The sequence below is a fragment of the Balaenoptera physalus genome, assembly GCF_965194825.1.
Source record: "Balaenoptera physalus genome assembly, chromosome: 3".
NCBI lineage: Eukaryota > Metazoa > Chordata > Mammalia > Artiodactyla > Balaenopteridae > Balaenoptera > Balaenoptera physalus.
In genome coordinates this window covers 47,399,733-47,419,931 of record NC_138890.1, presented here as the reverse complement: position 1 = coordinate 47,419,931, position 20,199 = coordinate 47,399,733, and the positions used below count along the sequence as shown (strand labels likewise).

General features: G+C 38.1%; 1 protein-coding gene across 6 annotated transcripts in view; it reads right to left on the bottom strand.

Moving 5' to 3' along the window:
• FAM114A2 (family with sequence similarity 114 member A2) overlaps positions 1–20,197 on the bottom strand; it is a 36,980-nt gene extending 16,783 nt beyond the window's left edge. Inside the window, exons 1-9 of one of the 6 annotated variants that reach the window (XM_082455653.1) lie at positions 20,120–20,197; positions 16,603–16,847; positions 16,159–16,258; positions 15,655–15,747; positions 12,962–13,053; positions 11,657–11,791; positions 11,007–11,165; positions 10,271–10,394; positions 6,645–6,724 (exon numbers count right to left, since the gene is read on the bottom strand). In XM_082455653.1, the coding sequence (XP_082311779.1) occupies positions 6,645–6,724; positions 10,271–10,394; positions 11,007–11,165; positions 11,657–11,791; positions 12,962–13,053; positions 15,655–15,747; positions 16,159–16,258; positions 16,603–16,833 (1,014 nt within the window). In that variant the 5' untranslated portion in view covers positions 16,834–16,847; positions 20,120–20,197. The other 5 variants (XM_082455655.1, XM_082455657.1, XM_082455656.1 and 2 more) reach the window with 5 other exon arrangements.
• Between the last annotated feature and the right edge of the window lie 2 nt (positions 20,198–20,199).

Genomic DNA, 20,199 nt, shown 5'->3' with positions numbered 1-20,199 from the left:
GGATATCAAGGGATGACTGTACAGTCCATCAGCAATTCGATTCAGCTCACCAAGATTACTGTGCACCCACCAGGAACATTTTAGCATCATGGAAGTCACTGTTCTTGTTCTCACCCAAACAAACATACCATCTAGCTTTTCAGTACTTAACTTACTAGATCTCCTTACAACACTTAACATTTGTGACCACACATTCCCTCTAATCCTTTGGCTTTTTTTAAACTGAGGTGTACCTTACACACAGTAAAGTGCACAAATCTTCAGAGTATGACAGGTTACATATGTATATGCCTGTGTAACTGTGACCCAGATCAGGATACAGAACTTTCCCATCACTCTAGGAAGTCCCCCATACCCCTTCTTAGTCCCGAATAGCAGCCTTGGCTCTCTACTTATCTCACCCTATTCCCTCCCCTCTCCATCGATCCTATTTCAGTAATCTTAACTATTCCCTACCTGCTGCTGACTCCTGAATCCTTATTTCCAGCATTAACTTCTGAAAACAACATATTCCAACTCCCTTCTGGACATACGCATCAGGATGTCCTATAGGCATCTGTCTCACATATAACATGTGCAAAATTTAAAATCATCATCTTTCTCTCCCTATCCCTAAATTTTTCATCCTCTCTTATTCCCTTGAGCTTTAGAAGAACCAACATATACCAGTCATCCAAGCCAAAATACACGAGCCATCCTAGATTCTTCCTTTCCAATCACCAAGATAGTCTGATTTTACCGTACGTGTTTCTCCACTTTGCTCTTCCTCTCTATTACCACCACTTGAGTTCAAATCTACTCTATGCCAAGAGCACTCTGATTGGTCTCCCTGCTTCTGATATGGCTCCTCTTAAATCCATTTTCCATAATGGTACCAGTGATCTATCTAAGCCCATAGCTGATCACTCCGCTTTTCTTCAATGACTCTCCATCCACTAGGTCATGCTCTTTGACATGATCTAAAAAGTGCCCATGACCTACTCTACCTACTTCTCTAGCTTCATCTCTTATCACTTCCCACTTTAGGATCTGATAATAATGATCTGTAATATGCCTGTTCTTTGCTCATGGTATTCCCTTAGTCCAAAGTGTCATTTCCATTTTTTTTTCCCCCTAAATCAAGGCAACTCAATTTTCTTTCAATCCTCCACCCAAACACTGTCTGCTCCAAGTAACTTTCAAAGGCATCCCAGGAGATTGGGCACCTCAACAACCCTTTTCTGTACATCCACAGTCCCCTAAGTACACCTTCAACTTAGTACTTACCAAAATACACTGAAATTAACTATGTGTTATCTCCTAAATAAACTACATTATTACAGAACAGTGGTAGTATCTTATTTGGATTAGTTCACCCAGATGTTCCCTATAGTGTTGAGAGATATCTACTGTTTTTACCTAGCTGGCATGTATATCTCCTTTCTTTTGGTAGTAAGTTCTAGATTTTTCTCAGTTCATGTGGTTTGGATGGGGTTACTTTCATCCTCTGACTGCAAGGGTTGGCAAATGATTCAGGTTTAGGTACCAAGAAATTAATCCCCCTGTCTATTCAGAGATTAGTTCATGGATGGAAAAGTGACCCAAGCTAGGTCAATGGGCATCAGCCTCAGGACATCTCATAAAATTACTGGGAAAGGGAAGTCCTCTTTCTGTTGGAGTTACTCAACTGGAAAAAGTCTCCTGAAGCTGCCAGTAATCATCTTACCATCATGTGGAAAAGCATCCCTAAGAATGAACAGAAGAAAGCAGAGTCAAGAGATGGACAGAGGACAAGTTTCTGGGTGGAGAGCCATGCCTGAAGCCAGTGTTGCCCCTTAGTTTTCTAGTTTCGTGAGCTAATAAATGTGCCTCTTTCTTAAGCCAGTCTGACTTGAGTTTCTGTCATTTGCAACTGAGAAGAGTCCTGGTTTCTAATGAAATGTTTACTGTCATTAAATTAAGTCATCCACTTGAGTAACTTTATATACACAGAATGTGTTCAGAGCCGTAACCAGGCAATAGGAATCCAGAGAAGACGTTGAGAGTCATTCCAACTGAAAACTGAGAGAATCACAGGCTTTATTACAGACATAGTATTGGGGCTGAGCCTCTAAGGATCATTAAGTGGGGCTACACCCAAGGGTACAACATGAATGAGCTACAGCAGAACCTGTGAACCCAGACAAAAAACAGACACTGATTTATGTGAGATGGAAAAAAGAAGAAAAATAGAGAGATATAAGGCCACATAAAACAAAAAGAAATCTGATCCTATAAATTTAACTTACTTGGAGATATTTTAGTAGGCATAATACATACTCAAAATAACCTAATAAATACATTAAGTTATTATGATCTATTGTGCCAACTCAATGTAATTTATCATCCCTTTAAAAAAATACCAATGCTTGGGACTTCCCTGGTGGCGCAATGGTTAAGAATTTGCCTGCCAATGCAGGGGACACAGGTTCGATCCCTGGTCTGGGAAGATCACACATGACGCAGAGCAACTAAGCCCGTGCGCCACAACTACTGAGCCTGCGCTCTACAGCCCACGAGCCACAACTACTGAGCCCGTGTGCCACAACTACTGAAGCCCATGCACCTAGAGCCTGTGCTCCATAACAAGAGAAGCCACTGCAATGAGAAGCCCACACACCACAATGAAGAGGAGCCCCCACTCGCCGCAATTAGAGAAAGCCTGCACATAGTGACAAAGACCCAACGCAGCCAAAAATAAATAAATAAAATAATTGTTTTAAAAACCAAACCAATGCTAGCCACCCTCCACACCCAGAATTCAGTCTGGAACGTCCCACTGATGAGATCTAGAGACTTAGGAATTAAAAGGCACCTTTGAGCTTAGCTTCTCCAACAACTTATTTTTTTTTCCAGCTGAAAAAAATGAGGCCTGGAGAACGAATGGGATTTGCCTACATCACATGTGAGAGTCAGAATAAGAATCAGAACTGTGTTCTCAGACTTTTGCTTCATTGCTTTTCCCCTGCATCATACAGACTCTCATATAAATTCCTGGAAATAATCAGGCCCTGATCCTTAATCATTCCACATTAAGTCTCAACACCCAAAATATAAACAATACAAAGATTGCTTTTAGAGAATGGCTAGGACTACCAGATAGGTAAGGGGTTACTTTTTAAAAACAATTTATTTATTATGATGATCTATTTGAGCAGAGAAACTATGTCTCTTTCATTACTGTTGCCCTAGCACCCAGCAAAATAAAGGTTTATTGTATATATGTTTATCGAACATCTAAATGTATAACATACTGAGCTAGCTTCTTTAGGACCATAAACAGTGAGTATTTACTATGGGCCAGGCACTTTTAAGAGCTCTGTGTGTATTAACACATTAAATCCTCACAGGAACCCTACATTATCCCTACCTCACAGATAGAGAAGCTGAGGCACAGAGAGGTTAAGCAACTTGCTTAAGACCACACAGAAAGTAAAAGATGGCAAAGCTGGGATTTTAAGAACTGATAAAACACAGATCCAACCTTGAAGAAATTTAAGTTTTAGAATGGGAGGTAAGATACACACATTTAAAAACAAACAAACAAACAAAAACCAATGATAATTTTATGAAAATACATTTGCACACAGTTAAGTGAATAAAGTGCTAAAGAATACATGTATCAATAGCATGTTAACTTTTACATAAGAAGGAGATAAGAAAATATATCTGCTTGTCTTTAAAATATATCTGCTTATCTAAAAAAGAAACACAGGAAGGATATGCTGGAAAACAAGAAAGTTTAATATCTAAAAGGAGAGGGGAGAGTGAAGTGGGTGGGAATTGAGAGAGAGTGACACTTCTGAATATATTTTTTGTACAGTTTTGACTTTTGAAAACATATTAAGACTCTATATATTCAAAGATGAAATTAAATTAACATGGGGAGACAATAAATAAATCATAAATTTTTTATAGTTTGGTTTTATAGTAGTATGGGCAAAGCAAGGAAAACATTTCAGATGCATTACAGGACTGGGGAAATTAGGAAATGCAGTAATGTTGTTGGAAGACAGAGTTCTTACTATGAAAGAGAGATACAAATGTATAATGGGGAGAGGCAAGAAAGAACCTGTAAGAATGGACTGAAACTGGAGTTATCAGTGTGAGCTCATGATCTCTAAAATATGTATGTGAGCATATACATGGACACACACACACACAGGTGCACGTATGTGTACTTGAATACATTTCCTAGGCCAACAGGGCCTAGAAGCAAAGATACCCCAAGCAAAGAGCACACCTAGCATCCAGGTTTTGGCCTGTAATATCAAAAAGGAACCATGGTTCCTTGAAGAAAAGGTTCATTCTGGAGAGAAATATGGAAGGTACAAGATCTCATTATGCCAGAAAATAAGGAAATACTCAAACAATAATGGGGGCATGTCACCCAGGAGTCAGCTTGAAGGACAATTTGAACAGCAAAATAATTAAGGACAGTAATGAATTACAAACCAATGGGGGAAAAAGATAGAAACCCATGAGACCATATCAATAACAAACAGATAATAAAGAGATAAGGGGAGAAGGGAGAGCTCTTAATTCTAAGTAGAATGCCGAGAGCTCACAGGTAAATGTGGAGCATGTACTGGGATTGAAACAAATCATCATTCAGCAACCATCACAGTAAAGACTGGTGCAGCAAGAATCATGAATAGTTGCTAAATCTAGGATGCTAAATTATGAGGAGCAGGATATTTGTATGGTCTTAAAATGTCTCCCCACAGAAAGCTCATTAGTAGCACAGGAACAAAATCATAACTATACAGTGAAAAATCAGACAACACATCACCAATAAGGGACAAATGGACATCATGTGCCTCTAGATATGATACCCTGTGCAGGATACAACATCACTTACAAGAATGCATAACCTGATTTTAATCATGAGAAAGCATCAGACGACACTCAAATGAGGAATACTCTACCTTTATAAAGGGGGAAGGGACTTGTATTTCTCAAAAATGTCAAAATCATAAAAGACAAAGAAAAGCTAAGGAACTATTCCAGATTAAAAGAGACTAAAACAAACAAAAAAACAAAACAAAGCAAATACAGATTAAAAGAGACAAAGTACGTGACAACTAAATACAATTCACAATCATGTACTGGCTCCAACATTAGAGGAAAAAATTGGATATGAAGGACATTATCAGGTCAATTGACAAAACTGGAATGTGGACAAGAGATTAAATAAAGTATGGTATCAATGTTAAATTTATTGCAGTTGATAATTAGTGTGGTTATAGAAGGGAATATCCATATTCTTAGGAGATACATATTGAAATATTTAAGAGTACAGGGCTATAATGCTTACATTTTACTCTCAAAAAATAGTCCCAGGGACTTCCCTGCTGGTCCAGTGGTTAAGACACCACACTTCCAGTGCAGGGGGGCATGGGTTCTATCCCTGGTTGCGGAACTAAAGATCTCACATGCTGTGCGGTATGGCCAAAAAAAAAAAAAAAAAAGTCCCAATAATAGTAATAACTGTGTGTGTGTGTCTATGGGGGAGGTGGAGAGGAAGGGGTAGGAAGAGGGAAAGAGAGAACACATTTGTAAGCACAAATGATGAAGCAAATGCAATGAAATGTTAATAGGTGTATCTGCATAAAAGCTATATGAATGTTGTTTGTACTTTTCTTGCAACTTTTTTCCAAGTTTGCTATTACTTCCAAAACAAAAAACACTATGACACAAGCTAGAAAGTGCCGTAAAGTGCTACAGACAAGACGAGGGAGAGGAGCTGCTGAGGCAAAGTTCTGAAAAGCTTTCGTGGAGAATGCAGTGTTTTTAGTGGGCATGGGGAGGAGGGTAACTTCCCTTAAGCATCCTATTCCTTACCGTGGGGTACGCAAGAGGTGACTCTGATGACTAAACAATGGCTATCGGCTCTCCCTGGCCAGGAAGCAATGTGTGCTGTGGCAAACCGATCCTAAGATATTTCTCGAGAAGAGGGTGAAGAGGCAGCAAACAGCCCAAGACCCAGAAAATACTGTCCCAAGAACTGGCACTGGCGTATATGCTAGGCGGGTACTACCCTGGAAACAGTATCTCCCGACCCACTCTGAGCTTTGACTGAAGTCCCTCCATGCTCCAGATGGGTGAAGACAGCTCAGGCATCACTACCAAAGACCAAGGCTCAGGCCATGGACGCTCTCATTTCCACAAGCTAAGTGGTCATTATCTGAGTTACTGGGCTCTGGGAAATGGCAATCTCCAGCTACCTAAAGGCAGGGGCCACATCCCATCATCTAGGAATCACTCAGAGCGCTGAGAACAGTGAGCCCTCAATAGAGAACTAGCCCACTGGTATCATGATGGCTGGTGAGTGCTGCCAACTTTAACTGACCAATGCTATGGCCTAATTTAAGCTTTCAGACAAGCAAAGCATTCCAAATGGAAACAGGTGAGGATGGCAGATGTGTTGGGGGACTGGGGGTAAGGGGGTGCAGTGTGAGTTTAGCACACTAACCTGCGAGACCAAGAGGGAGACAGGAGGTATGGAACTCAGAATATACCCTCGGTTTTGGTGACAACCTTGCCAGGAATTTACAACCTTACATTCTTTATCCACTAAATATATATATGTAAAAAATTGAAAATCAGCAAGAAGGAAAACTTACCCTAGTAAGTTTCTCCGGTTTGGAGGAGACATGCAGCTGGGAAAATAGCTCTGTTATCTCTCTGGTAAAGTCTTCATCCCCTAGAAAAACAAGTCCCACATAAAACACTGCAGAAAGACTGGTGAGGATGATTGCAGGGGGACAGAAGAGGAATGATAGTAGCAGCTGTGGCAGTAACAACAGCAGAAGCAAATTATATGAGCAAGGTGCTTTAGTGCTTACAGAATCCTTTTATGTATATTTTACTGATGAATTCTTCCAATAGGCTTCTAAAAAAAAATGCGTCATTATCCCATTTTAGAGATGAAGAAACTAGGGCTTGAAGAGGTTAATTTATATCCCCAAATCTCAAAACAAATTAGGAGTCAAACCTTGGGCTTCCCACCCCCAGTCCACAGCCTATGCTCTTTGTATTACATCCTAGAAGTATGAATAGAAAAGTGATGAAAGCAGACTACTAAGCGGGTACTAGGCATGTGCTTCCAAAGAAATGGAAATTTAAGCTGGGACATAAAAAACAAGTACAAGTTAGCCAGGAGAATGGAAGAGTTTCAGGCAGAGAAAACAAGTACAAAGATCCAGAGGTGAAAGAAAGCGTGGCAAGAAGTTTAACATGGTTGGGAGTGTCCTAATGGAAGAAAGAGAAGAGGGGTAGAATGAAGCTAGGAAAGTAAGCAGGATCCAGGTAATAAAGGGCATCATAAACCATGGTGAAGAATTCAAACTTTTATTAAGAGAATGAGGAGCTGCTGAATGGTTTTATACAGAGACAGGTAAGTCCAATTAAAATTTTAGAAAGATCACTTTAGCTCCTGGGTGGGAATGAAATAAAAAGAGAAACATGAAGGGAGGCAGGAAGCCTGAGGCAATATTCCAGGATCCAGATAAGAATAAGGGTAGATAATAAGAAAGGAAGAGGATTCCAGAATGTTGGAAGGATAGTAAGGAAGCTGTTGGAATGAGTTTGATGAGCGATGATGTGGAACATGGAATACTTAATACCTGAGAAACATGCAAACAAACAGGTGAGTCAAGATCAAAAACAATCAACACATCCAAACAAACGACAGGAAATGGCTCTTTTCCTCTCTATTCATCTAAATCCTATCCAATCTCCTCTTTGAAGCCCAGCCCAAGTTTTCTCTCCACCAAAGACTACAGAGAGAAATCCTGTACACAGAAATCTCTTAGCACTTACAATCTATATGAGTATTTCTTAGTCACCAGTTCATGGTTACCAGGGCAAATTAGTACTGCTTCATACATGTTTTCTCCCCAGAATCCTTAGGAAAAAAATCTGTCTTGGTTCTTCTCTCTCCATCTGCTCTTTTGTCCTCTCTTGGCATTCAAGGCAGAGAATTCAAAGGGTTTAGTGATCCCAGGTATAACATAGTTTGGGAAAAGCTGATCTCACTAAATGATACAACTGTGACCTATATAACTCATGTAAACAACTCCTAAATCATATTTTACTAAAAACCTGACTCTCAGGAAGGCATTTTGCTTTCCCAGCTAAGCTCTAAATTATTTGAGACAAGGGATGGATCTGAATCCAAGTGGGATGTAAGCACCTCAAAGGGTTCACAAAAAATAGAGTGCAGGAGGAAAAAAATGCAACTTTTACTTATAGTCATTTATCTCATTCTTCAAGAAGTACTTTTTTAGGATGTACTTTAGAATGTAAATAATATATTACTATGGTAGTATATGTGTATAATTTATACACATTCAAATATACACATATTGGGTCTAAGTGCTCAAAAACCTTTTACTGCTAAGGGTTGATCAAAAAATGTTTGCATTTGCAACATGTATAGACCTGGAGGGTATTATGCTTAGAGAAATAAGTCAGATAGAGAAAGACAAAAACTATCTTATCACTTATATTTGGAATCTAAAAAATAAAACAAATTAATATTAAAAATAATAATAAGGTAAAATAAAATACAGGGGGAAAAAATGGAGACCCTTGTCGTGTAATCCCCACAGACATGAGCATAAAAACCAGTTGTTGCATTAGAATAAAGTATGTAAGGATGGAAGGGAGACAGGGTTAGTGCTTTGGAGGGACTCAGGAGAGAGGCTGGCACCTCAAGCAGGAAGTCTCCTAAAAAAGTGAAGGCATTGAGTATGTAAGATAGAGGGACAAGGGCTAAGGATGCTGATAGAAACTGAAAATGATCAACAGCACCAGAACCAGGTTCTGTGGTTTTCTCTCCCCTCTGCTACCACTTTTTTAAAAAAAACTTCATTGAGATATAATTAAATACTAAGGTCAGTGTTGCATTCTCAACCAAAATCACTGGGGAGGGCCACTGGGAAGGGTGGCATGCAGCACTCCAGTGCTATCTTTGCAGAATCCTGATCTCGGGCAAACAGTTAGGGAATAAAAATATTATAGACACAAATCCATCTGTTTAGAAATTCCCTTAGAGTCCTCTGAATGGTATTTAAAGATCAGGATTTCTGATCACTATGTGAAGCCAGATGTCGACTAAATTAAACAAATCCTGTTAATGGCACTATGTACAAATAACCTTAATTAAGTTCATAAATAACCAGGGATTGTCACACCAGGGCTTAGTTACGAACAATGGAGCAACTTAAGCAAATCAAAATTAATTTATGGGTTTCCTGCTAAGTGAGACTTTGAAAATGCAGATCTTTATTTACTTATGCCATCCTAATAATGAAAATAATAGCCACCATTTGTTGAGTGTTTACTATGAGCCACACATTAAACATAATATTTCATTTAGCCCTTATAACAAACTGAGAGGAATTAGCTACCTCTACTTACAGTTGAGGAAACAGACACTCAGGGTTAAGTAATTGCACAAAGTTGCATGGCTTAATAAATGGAAGATCTTGATTTAGAACCCAGGTCTAACTCCAAAACCCATCCTTTTATCCATCATGCTTATTGCCTTCTCAGTACCTCAAGACAGCTTTAAAAACTCATATTCAAGGACCATTTCATATCAGGACTCTTTACATAGAGTAAGATACCATTTAGCAAGATATTACATAACCAGACAACTGGTTTAAGAAGATGTGGTATATATACACAGAAGGGACTACTACTCAGCCATAAAAAGAATGAAATATTGCCATTTGCACCAACATGGATGGACCTAGAGACTATCATACTAAGTGAAGTAAGTCAGAGAGACAAACACAAATACTGTATGATATCACTTTTATGTGGAATCTTTAAAAAAACAGTACAAATGAATCTATATACAAAACAGAAACAGACTCATAGACACAGAAAACAAACTTACGGTTACCAAAGGGGAAAGGGGAAGGGGGGATAAATTAGGAGTATGGGATTAACAGATACAAACTACTATACATAAAACAGATAAACAACAAGGATTTACTGTATAGCACAGGGAATTATATTCAATATCTTATAATAACCTATAATAGAAAACAATCTGAAAAATATATGTATATAATTGAATTACTTTGTTATACACCTGAAACTAACACAATACTGTGAATCAACTACACTTCAATTTTAAAAAAAGAGTTAATGTAATTGGAGAGATTTATTTCAAGGACAATCACTGCATATAAACACACTACATCCCTCCCACTCAGATGCTGGATTTCCATGTTACCTTTCTTCTCTTCCTCCTCTTCCTCACAGAACTCTGCTAAGGAAAATGCTTCTTTGAGTTGCTCCAATTCAAATTTTAGAGTCTCTAATTCTTCTCCACTTAGAGAATTAAGAATAGATTTCACCTGAATTGATATAAAATAGTAAGTGGGAGTATGAGAGAAAAAGAAAAACATTCTCAAAAGGAGAAGAGGCTATGGATCATATTAAAATTAAAACTATGAGTTCACAAGCTCTTCCTTAAGAACCTTAACACAAGAGGCAGGTCATCACAGAAAGGTGTGGAGAAGTGTGCTTCCAAAAATAATATAAGCCAGAAATGTCTGGAAATTATTAGTGCTTAACAACAGCTTAGAAATTAGGAGGAAATGAAATAGTCTTGAATCAATTAAATGCTAACAGGTAACTGTATCCAAATTGGCAGCTTAAGCCAAAGAAACTTATAAAAAGAAAAAAAAAGAACAAGACGAAGGAAAAATAATAGATGTGCTATTAAGACCTCTTTGTTAATCTGTCCATTTTTGTTTAAATTTAGAGAAACAACACTTGACTCATTCTATTTCTAGCAATTAGTTCAAATATTAGTTTTTTTGTTTATTTTGGTATAGTATTTTCAGAGAGTCTCAAGCCTCTACCTGACATACATTTCATCTTCCAACTGCACAAAAGGAAAAGAGACTATGCAGTGTGCTTCTGCTTAAAGACTACTCCAGTTGAAATTTTTGGTTTGGAATTACCTTTATTTCACTTTCTCGGGAGAGCATCTCCAGAGCTTCTAGATGTGAAAGGCCTTGAAATTCATCAAAGAGTAGTCCATAATGAGTTTTCTTGTCCGTTTCCATGGTAACCTCATTGGCAGTCCATAGCTCTTCTTTCTCCTTTGCCTCTCGTAAAACCTGAAAGAGATCGAGGCATTACACTGCAACAAGTAACAAGAGCTTAAGGGTGAGTTTTGGAAGTCGAGGGAAGCAAACTGACATGGGTAACACAGCCCTTTCATTCTTGGAATTGTGATTCAAATCGGATAGGCTCAGGAGCTGCAGGGAAAATATGATCACATAATTTGCTCCTAGACAGGGTAAATAACACCCCAGGAACCAGGTGTTTCTCTGACAGTGGTTTTACCATTAATCTAATAACAACCCTGAAAGGGCTTGGCATCTTATATTGCACTGACAAGAGGCTCCTGCAGAAAGGAAAGAGGAGGAAAAAAAAAGAACTGGGCATTTTTCTAAGCATTAGAGCTGTGCATCCCCTTACCAAAAACAAAACAAAACAAAGCAAAATAAAAAACACTGAAAAGTCCTCAAAAGGAAATAATAACAAGGTCCCAAATTACCAAAGGCATAAATACAGATCAAAATACAAACAGGAATGCAAACAGTACCTGAGACAGTGTGGAAGTCCGGTTCATCAGACCCTTGGTTCTTTTAAATCCAGGATCCCCTTCTGCTATTACATCCATTGTCTTTTTCCCAATGAATTCTAAGGCATCCAAACCCCCACTGATAACACTCTTTCCCTAGGAAACACATGCAACCTCATTACAATAATACTGAAAAAAGACACCTGCATGTTTTGATTTCATAAAATAGTGGCTAACAATAGCAACCACTGGCAAGAACAGGGAGCAACTAAAACAATCATACAGTGCTTGTGGGAATGTAAAGCAGTATACCCACTTTGGAATATTATTTGTCAGTATCTACTATAGCTGAACATATGAATATCCTATGACCCAGCAACTCCACGCATGGTTAAATACTCAAAAAAATGTGTAGAGGTTCATCAAAAGACATACAAGAACACTTACAGCAGTACTATTATAAAAGCTAAAAGCTGGAAACTACCCCATTACTTACCAACTCTGGAATGAGTAAATGTTACATAGTCACTCGATGGAATACAACAAAGAAAATGGAATACACCACACAAACTATACCGTGGATAAATTATACAAATATAATAATGAGTGAAAGAAACTAGATACACTAGGGTACATTCTGTATGATTCTGTTCATACAGCAGGGAAAATTAATCTATGATGGCAGAAGACTGGATTGTGGTTATCTTAGACGGCAAGAGGGGGAGGCACAGAAGACTGGGAGACGGCACAGGGGAGACATCTGATATACCACCCTGCTGTTGCTTAGTCTGAATGTGTTCATGTCGTGAAAATTAAAACTGAACACTTATGATTTCACTTGTCTGTATACAGATTATACTTCAATAAAAAGTTAAAATAAAAAGTACTAGCTATCTATCCTCATGTAGGAAAGATATTAAGCTTCCTATTTAATCCTTTCAAAAATGTTTCTAATCATCTATAGTTTTATAAGTATTTATCATAAACATCTCATTTTCCCTTTGCCTAAAAGATATAATTATGACAAAAATATTTCTGTAAAGCAGAGATGTTTTTCTAGGGCCAACAAACTAAGAATTCTTAGTCCATAAAATATTATGTACATTGCCTCTCTATTACTCTTCATTTCCTGCTCCCTCTTTTACTTCTTTTAAGTTTTCAAGTTAGCTCTCACTCTACCCTAAGATCAAAGTGAATGATCTTCAGCAATTTGAACTCCCATAAGAGGAATCAGTCCCCATGACTTTTCAAGGAAAAGAAAGAGAAAGAGACAAAAACCCATTATAATCATGGAAGGAAGCAGGCCACCTTGCAATTTTTACTCACTGTGCTCTGAACAGCAGTAGAGATGGTTGAGAATACCCCAAATGGCCCACTCATTGGAGAGGAGTTTTCATTCTCTTTGGCATTTGTCTCTCCTATAGGGGGGAAGGGATGTGTAAATATGAAGAGATCGTCCATAAATAGTTTTGCTTTATTAGCATCTATATGAATTTTTAAAAATTAGACCTTATTTCCAACACACAAGGCCTTAGTACTTTTTGTTTTATTATTTTAAACCATTTGCCTATTTTAAAATAAAAGTTAAGGCAGTTTTTCATTTTCATTTCAAAAACAAAATCCAGTCTTTTGAAAAACCTACTGACATATATAACAGACTATATACTGTGTGATTCCATTCATATGATCTTCTGCACAGGTAAAACCACAGGGTCAGAAAACAGATCAGTGGTTGCCAAGAGATAAGAATAGGTGGAGGGGAGTGACTACAAAGGGGCATGAGGGGATTTTTTTTTTTTTTGGTGGGGGGGAGGAATGAAAATATTCTTGTCTATACAAATATAAGAAATATTCTATATCTGTATAATCACAATGGACTGTGATTACACAGCATAAACAGGAAGGTATGTTTGTTAAAATATGTAAAACTATATACAGTTGGCCCTCTGTTCTATGGATGCTGAACCCGTGAATACTCATTTTATATAAAGAACTTGAGCATCTGAGGATTTTGGTATCCACGGGGGGCTCCGGGAACCAATCCTCCCATGGATATTAAGGGATGATTGTATCTAAAAAGAGTGAACTTTACGTAAATTATAACTCAATAAATGTGACTTTTTAAAAATCCGGTCTACTTTAAACTTTATCCTGGAAAATTATGCTTCTTCACAGGATTCAGACATGCATTACAAAGATTTTTTTAAAATCTGTTTTATTTTATTAACACTAAAATCTCTTACAGGAGATCAACAAATAATCTATTGTAGGGAGGACTTCTGCTTCCAACTATGATGGATTATCTGGTGTCAGACTTGCCCTTCTACCATAGCATCTAGAAAACTGGACAAAATATAAGAAACAATTATCTCCAGACATTGGACTACAGACCGTACTGTACTATGGTTCAGGAGAGAAGAGAAACAAACGATGAGAACTCTATGATTGGCTTGCTTTCCAGACCACAGCACAGGGAGGGGAAACCCAAGCAGAGCACGGCAGTCTTATTAAGTAGAAGAGACAGAGACTGGAATCTAGGAAAGCTGAAGCACCTGGAATTTGCAGGTCGGAGTACAAGCATACCTCATTCTATTGCACTTTATTGTGCTCTGCAGATACTGCATTTTTTTTTTTTTTCTACAAACTGAAGGTTTGTGCAACCCTCCACTGTCAGATAATGGTTAGTATTTTTCAGCAATTAGGTATTTTTTAATTAAGGTATGTACATTATATTTTTGACATAATGCTACTGCACACTTAATAGCCTACAATATAGTATAAATTTTTATATGCACTGGAAAACCCAAAAAAGAATTTGTGAGACTTGTTTTTTGCGATATTCACTTTATTGCAGTGGTCTGAAACTGAATCCACAATATCTCCAAGGTATGCCTGTACTGGAGAGGAGCGAGATACAGAGGTAAAGAGTTCCAACTATCTACAAAGGAGTGCCTTTGAGTCTTTGGCTGAATACTAAGCTGTTCCTGCACTGGAAAACTCCACGATACTGGGCAAAGAACTGCCATGGGGCTATAAACTAAACAATGCCCAAAGCTCATGCTAGGCTGAGAGACATCTGACTTGCAACCAATCAAGTAGAGAGACCTAGTTAAACACCTGGAAATTAGGTAGAGACCTCAGAAGGGTCAGAGACTTAGTAGTTGAGCTAAACTAGCATTTAACAATAAAGGCTACTCTAGAATCACCCTCAAGAAGCTTAAAATCGAGACCAGAAGATCAATCTAAGCTACAAATATCTTAACTGCCTTCCAAACAAAACTCACACTCTTTAAAGGACTACAAAATCCACTCAGCAAGGTAACATTTCTAATGTCCAGCATCCAATCAATGAAATGAAAATGTTATCTATATATGCAAGAAAAAAAATTGGTCAATAGAAACAGATTCAAATGACAGAGATGATAGTCAAGGACACTAAAATATATACATAAGGAGATGAGAAATGGAAGACAAAAAAAGAAACAAATGGAATTTCTAGAGTTGAAAATATATCTAAAATTTAACAGTCACTGAATGGACTTAACAGCATTAGACACAGCAGAAGAAAAGATCAGTAAACCTGAAGCCACAACAAAAACTATCCAAACCGAAGCACAGAGAAAAAAGCCTTAAAAAAATGAACCATGGAACAGCACCAAAACTAACGCATTAAAACATTTTTTCATGCCACAGTAGATTCAAATTCAGCTAACTCTTACTGGGCTCTTACTCAATTGTGCCAAGCACAAAGCTAGGCAATTTTTACAATCTACATTCATGGCTTTACTTATTTAATGTTTGTAACAGTCCTCTGCAATATAAAATATCATCCCATTTCATAGATAAGGAAAGTAAAGAGACACCTAAGTGGTTAAAGCCAAAGATTCCAAATCCCATTTCTCATCAGCCCCATGATGCCCTGAATATCAGACAGTCAAAAAACATCTACTGAAAAAAAATGAGCTTAACTATTCTATTTCAGTTTATAATTCTAGGCCTTAATGTTTCCATATACTGACCTGTTGCATACTGGACTTCAGATGAAATTTCACTGGGACTAGGGATTCCAAGGGAAGTCTCTGCCTTCTCAATAACATTTGAAATACCTTGTCCTAATAAGAAAAAATAACATTTTTATATTTGAATTTATTTGCTACTAGTCACCAAAACTGAAGAAACAAACTGAAAATTAAAACCACAGATTTTCAAATTCATTACAACCACAAGACATGTTATTTTGACCATATATAACTAATCTTTGGGAGTGTATCCTTACCAAAGGGAAAAAAAAATTGATTCATTATCACCAAAGAATAGTTTTATATTAATTCCTAAATGTCAACCTTCTAATGAAAAAGTTATCAATTCTAGTGGCAGTATAAATCAGCGCATCATTACTAATGTATCTTCAAACTATAAAGCCTTTGAGTAATCATGGAGGAAGAATGATTAACAAAGTCGTTTTGAACACAGATCTGTAGCAAAATGCACACAAAAATTAATAAAATGACTGATGACCTTACCTACTGTGGCTACTGTAGCTGAGGCTGAGGAGAGCAAAGACTTGCCCCAACTGCCCCAATAGCCCCATCCGGTCTGGGGTACATCTTTGGAAACAGTCTCCTATTTTTCCCAGTAGCCAGAAAAACAAAGGCAAAGAAAAATGGAAAAATTAGAGGAAAATAAGAGTGTATATACAAGGTAGCTAATTATTGGCCAAAAGTATGGGTGAACAGATACATATTATTTGGTTCAAGAAGTGTATTGCTTGACTGACAGATGTATGTTACCTGCAATGTAAGCATCACATAGCAAAGGCAACTACTCATAAAAGCATTTATAGAACTGAGAAAATTGTTTTATGGTTATAAAAGGAAAGAAATGGGTGCAATCCCAATTTGGTATTGATTCCATATTCCTTTTAACCCTAATACTTTTTAATCTCAATGTTTTAATAGATACTCTACTTTGCCTGAGGCCTGTGATATCTGAACAGGGAGAACGTCTGAAGTCTCAAGGTCACTGGAAGGTTTGGACTCTGGTCTTTTCCGAGTAGAAGCTACAGGTTCTGATTTACTCTCTGACTTGGCACTTTGGTCAACTGACTCAAAATTCTTGGTTGGCTCACAGTTCTCATCTTCAAGGATGGAGGTTGCTTCAGTTATCCCTTCAGTCTCAATATCATCTTTATCCGACATGATTAGATCATTGCCTGGTAAAATAAAAGTCCCCCACCCCAAAAAAGTTAATTATATAAGCTTGTTTTTGGTAAAAGTTACTTGAATAAACTTTTTGAGATTATCGAGTCACATGCAGGTGTAAGAAATAATACAGAGAGATCTAATATACCCTTCACCCAGTTTCCCCCAAGGGAACAATTTGTGTAACTATAGCATATCACAACCAGGATACTGATAGATACAATCGCCCAACATTACTCAGATTTCACCAGTTTTACATGTACTCATTTGTGTGCGTGTAATTAGTTCTATGAAATTTTATCACATGCACAGATTCATGTGATACAGAATAGGATTACCACAGTCAGGATACAGAATAATTCAATTACCAAAGTCAGGATACAGAATAATTCAATTACAAGGATCCCTTGTGTTATCTATTTTTAGCCACGTCCCACCCTCCTCCTAACCCACAGCAACCACTGATATTCCCCATCTCTATAATTTTGTCATTTCAAGATGTTATATAAATGCAATCACACAGTATGTAACCTACTGAGATTTACTCTTTTTACTCAGCGTAAGTCCCTCAAGATTCATCCAAGTTGTTGTACCACTAGTTTCTCCCTTTTTATTGCTGAGTAGTGTTCTTTGGTATGGATATATCTCAGTTGTTTCACCATTTACCTGTTGAAGGATATCTGGGCTGTTTCCAGTTTAGGGCTATTACAAATAAAATGGCTATGAACATTTATATACAGGTTTTTATGGGAATATAAGCTTTCATTTCCCTGGAATAAATGACCAGAGTGCAATCGACAGTACTTGCTTAATTTTGTAAGAAACTGCCATACTCTTTTCCAAAGTAGCCGTACCATTTTACATTCCCACCAGCAATGTATGAGTAATCAAGTTTCTCTTCATTCTCACCAGCATTTGGCAGTGTTATTTTTTATTTGAACCATTCTGATATAGGTGCACTATGACAGCTTAATATGGCTTTAAGCTTTAAGTTGCATTTCTCTAATGGCTAATGATATTGAACATCTTTTCATGTGTTTATTTGCCATCTGTATATCCTCTTCAGTGAAACAGCTATTTTTATCTTTTGCTCATTTTCTAATTGGATTTTTTTTTACTGTTTTGAGAGCTCTTTTTATATTCTAGATTCAAGTCCTTTGTCAGATATGTGGTTTGTAAACATTTTATCCCAGTTTGTAGCTTACCTTTTCATTCTCTTCATAGAGCTTTTCACAGAGCAAAAGTTTTTAATTTCAATTTATCAACTTTTCCTTTTGTTGACATTTTTAAAAAATCTTATAACTTATTAATCATTCCTACCTCAATTTTTCAGAGAGAAGATTATGAAATTTAGGCTACCAGAATAAGATTTACATCAGACTAGCTTTTGAATAGCAATGTTAACAAATTCAATTCCTTCCAGAAGTACGGCTCTTTGACAATTATACCCAAGATATTATTGGTGGTTTTACAAGGAGGATATGCTGGTTTCCAGGATAACCAAGTATTACCAGGGGAGAAACAAACGTGTCTCACACATACATACACACACAAACACACACCCAGACCTCGGTATGTATAAGCACACGTTTTTACCAATGTATACTAACCACAGAATTAGACCCAATCCATCAATGCCATCAAAACATTTCTAATATACTAAAAAAGAGAGACATACTAACAACTAAGGCAGCCTGGAAGTAGCACTATAACTGAGGTACACACAAAATGTTAAAAGAACAGAGAGCAAGAAAAAGTATGCTAGGATCAGGAAATAACACTCATGAACTTTAAATACTTGAAAAAAGCATAGAATACTGATCACAAACTGGGATGTTGAGTCCCAAATCCAGCCTACAGATTTTTTTGTTTGGCCTGCACAGTGCTTAAACTTTTTTCTATACTAATTGGCAACATTTAAAAATCAGAGTTCGTTTACAAATAGAAATTTCCAACTTCCCTTGTAAAACTGAAAGATGTGGCGACACTGGGCCCACATTCGACTTGTTAATAACTAGCTCATGCCAGATATTTGCTGGGGATCTTTTAGACAGGGTAGAGTAGTGTTCTCTAGTTCCCCATAATCACCACCCAAATGCACTTGACTCGTTTATGTTACCTGATTAGCCCCTGTAGGCATCTGAACTTGTAATACCTGCCTTAAAGGGCACTTAGGATTCTGACAGATGAAGATGCCAATGAGAGAATTCAAGGGTGTGTAAACAACACAGGGGAAATCTCAAAGGTCTGAGGTATGACAGCGTGGAACACAGACAGATACCAGGAGTAGTTAATATGGCAAAGAGAATGATGGGGAGGTGTAAGGCTAGAAAGGCAGATTTATATAACATCCTTGATCCTAGACCATATGGTATATGATATACATACGTTTCCAAAACACATAGAAAAAAACAATCTAGATACAACTATCCACAGACATAAAAACCAACTGTGAAACACTCATTCATTTACTTGCAAACATTTTTTTTGACTACCTGTTGCATGCCAAGCTCTGGAGGCTGAGAACTAATTTAAGACACAATTTCTGCCCTACTTACTCCAGGGGCCTAATAGGAAAGGCTACACAGTTCTTGCACAAAGTTCCATCAATGTTTCGTGTAGCTGAAACATTGATGGAATATCTTTTTGCTCTCCTTATGCTCTCTCCAAGCTACAACACACGGTAATATGCATGTAACATACACATTATATACTATATATAATATGTAGTTAGGCTGACACTCTTCCAACTCTGTACTTGAGTGACTGTGGGAAGTTAGTTCACCTATCTGAGTCTCCGTTTCTTCATCTGTAAAAGGGGGAGAGTACTACCTACTTGCCAGGATTCCTAGAAAGACGAAACGACCCGGTGGATGTGAGGGGTTCGGAACAGAGCCTGGCCCGTAACCCCTCACGGGTAAAAGCTGCTGTTAGTACCTGGTGGTTGTCTGGAGGAAGCATTACTATTTTTACTAATACAACGATTTGTCTCGAGATGTACAAAACCCGCTCTCCCTTCTTCCTAATTACAATAACAGGTGCCAAACCGGAGTTCTGGTGTAAGCCTGCGCTCCTAAGTTCTCCGACGCTGACAACGACGAGAATTCCTCACCCAAGCGGAACGCTTCAATAACCAGAGCGCTTCCGCAGCCTCAGCGTCCACCGCGAGGCGCCCGCCGCCCAGCCCCCGGCCGCTTCCTCCCCTTCCGCGTCGACCCCGAGACCCCGCACCCGGCCCGCCTCCTCCCAAGGAGCCCCGTACCCAGCCCGCCGCCACCCTCACCGCCTCCTCAGCCGCAGAGAAGCCGCTCCCTACTGCCCCGGAAGTCCTCCTTCAGGACGGAGAAGGCCTTGCCTACCCGA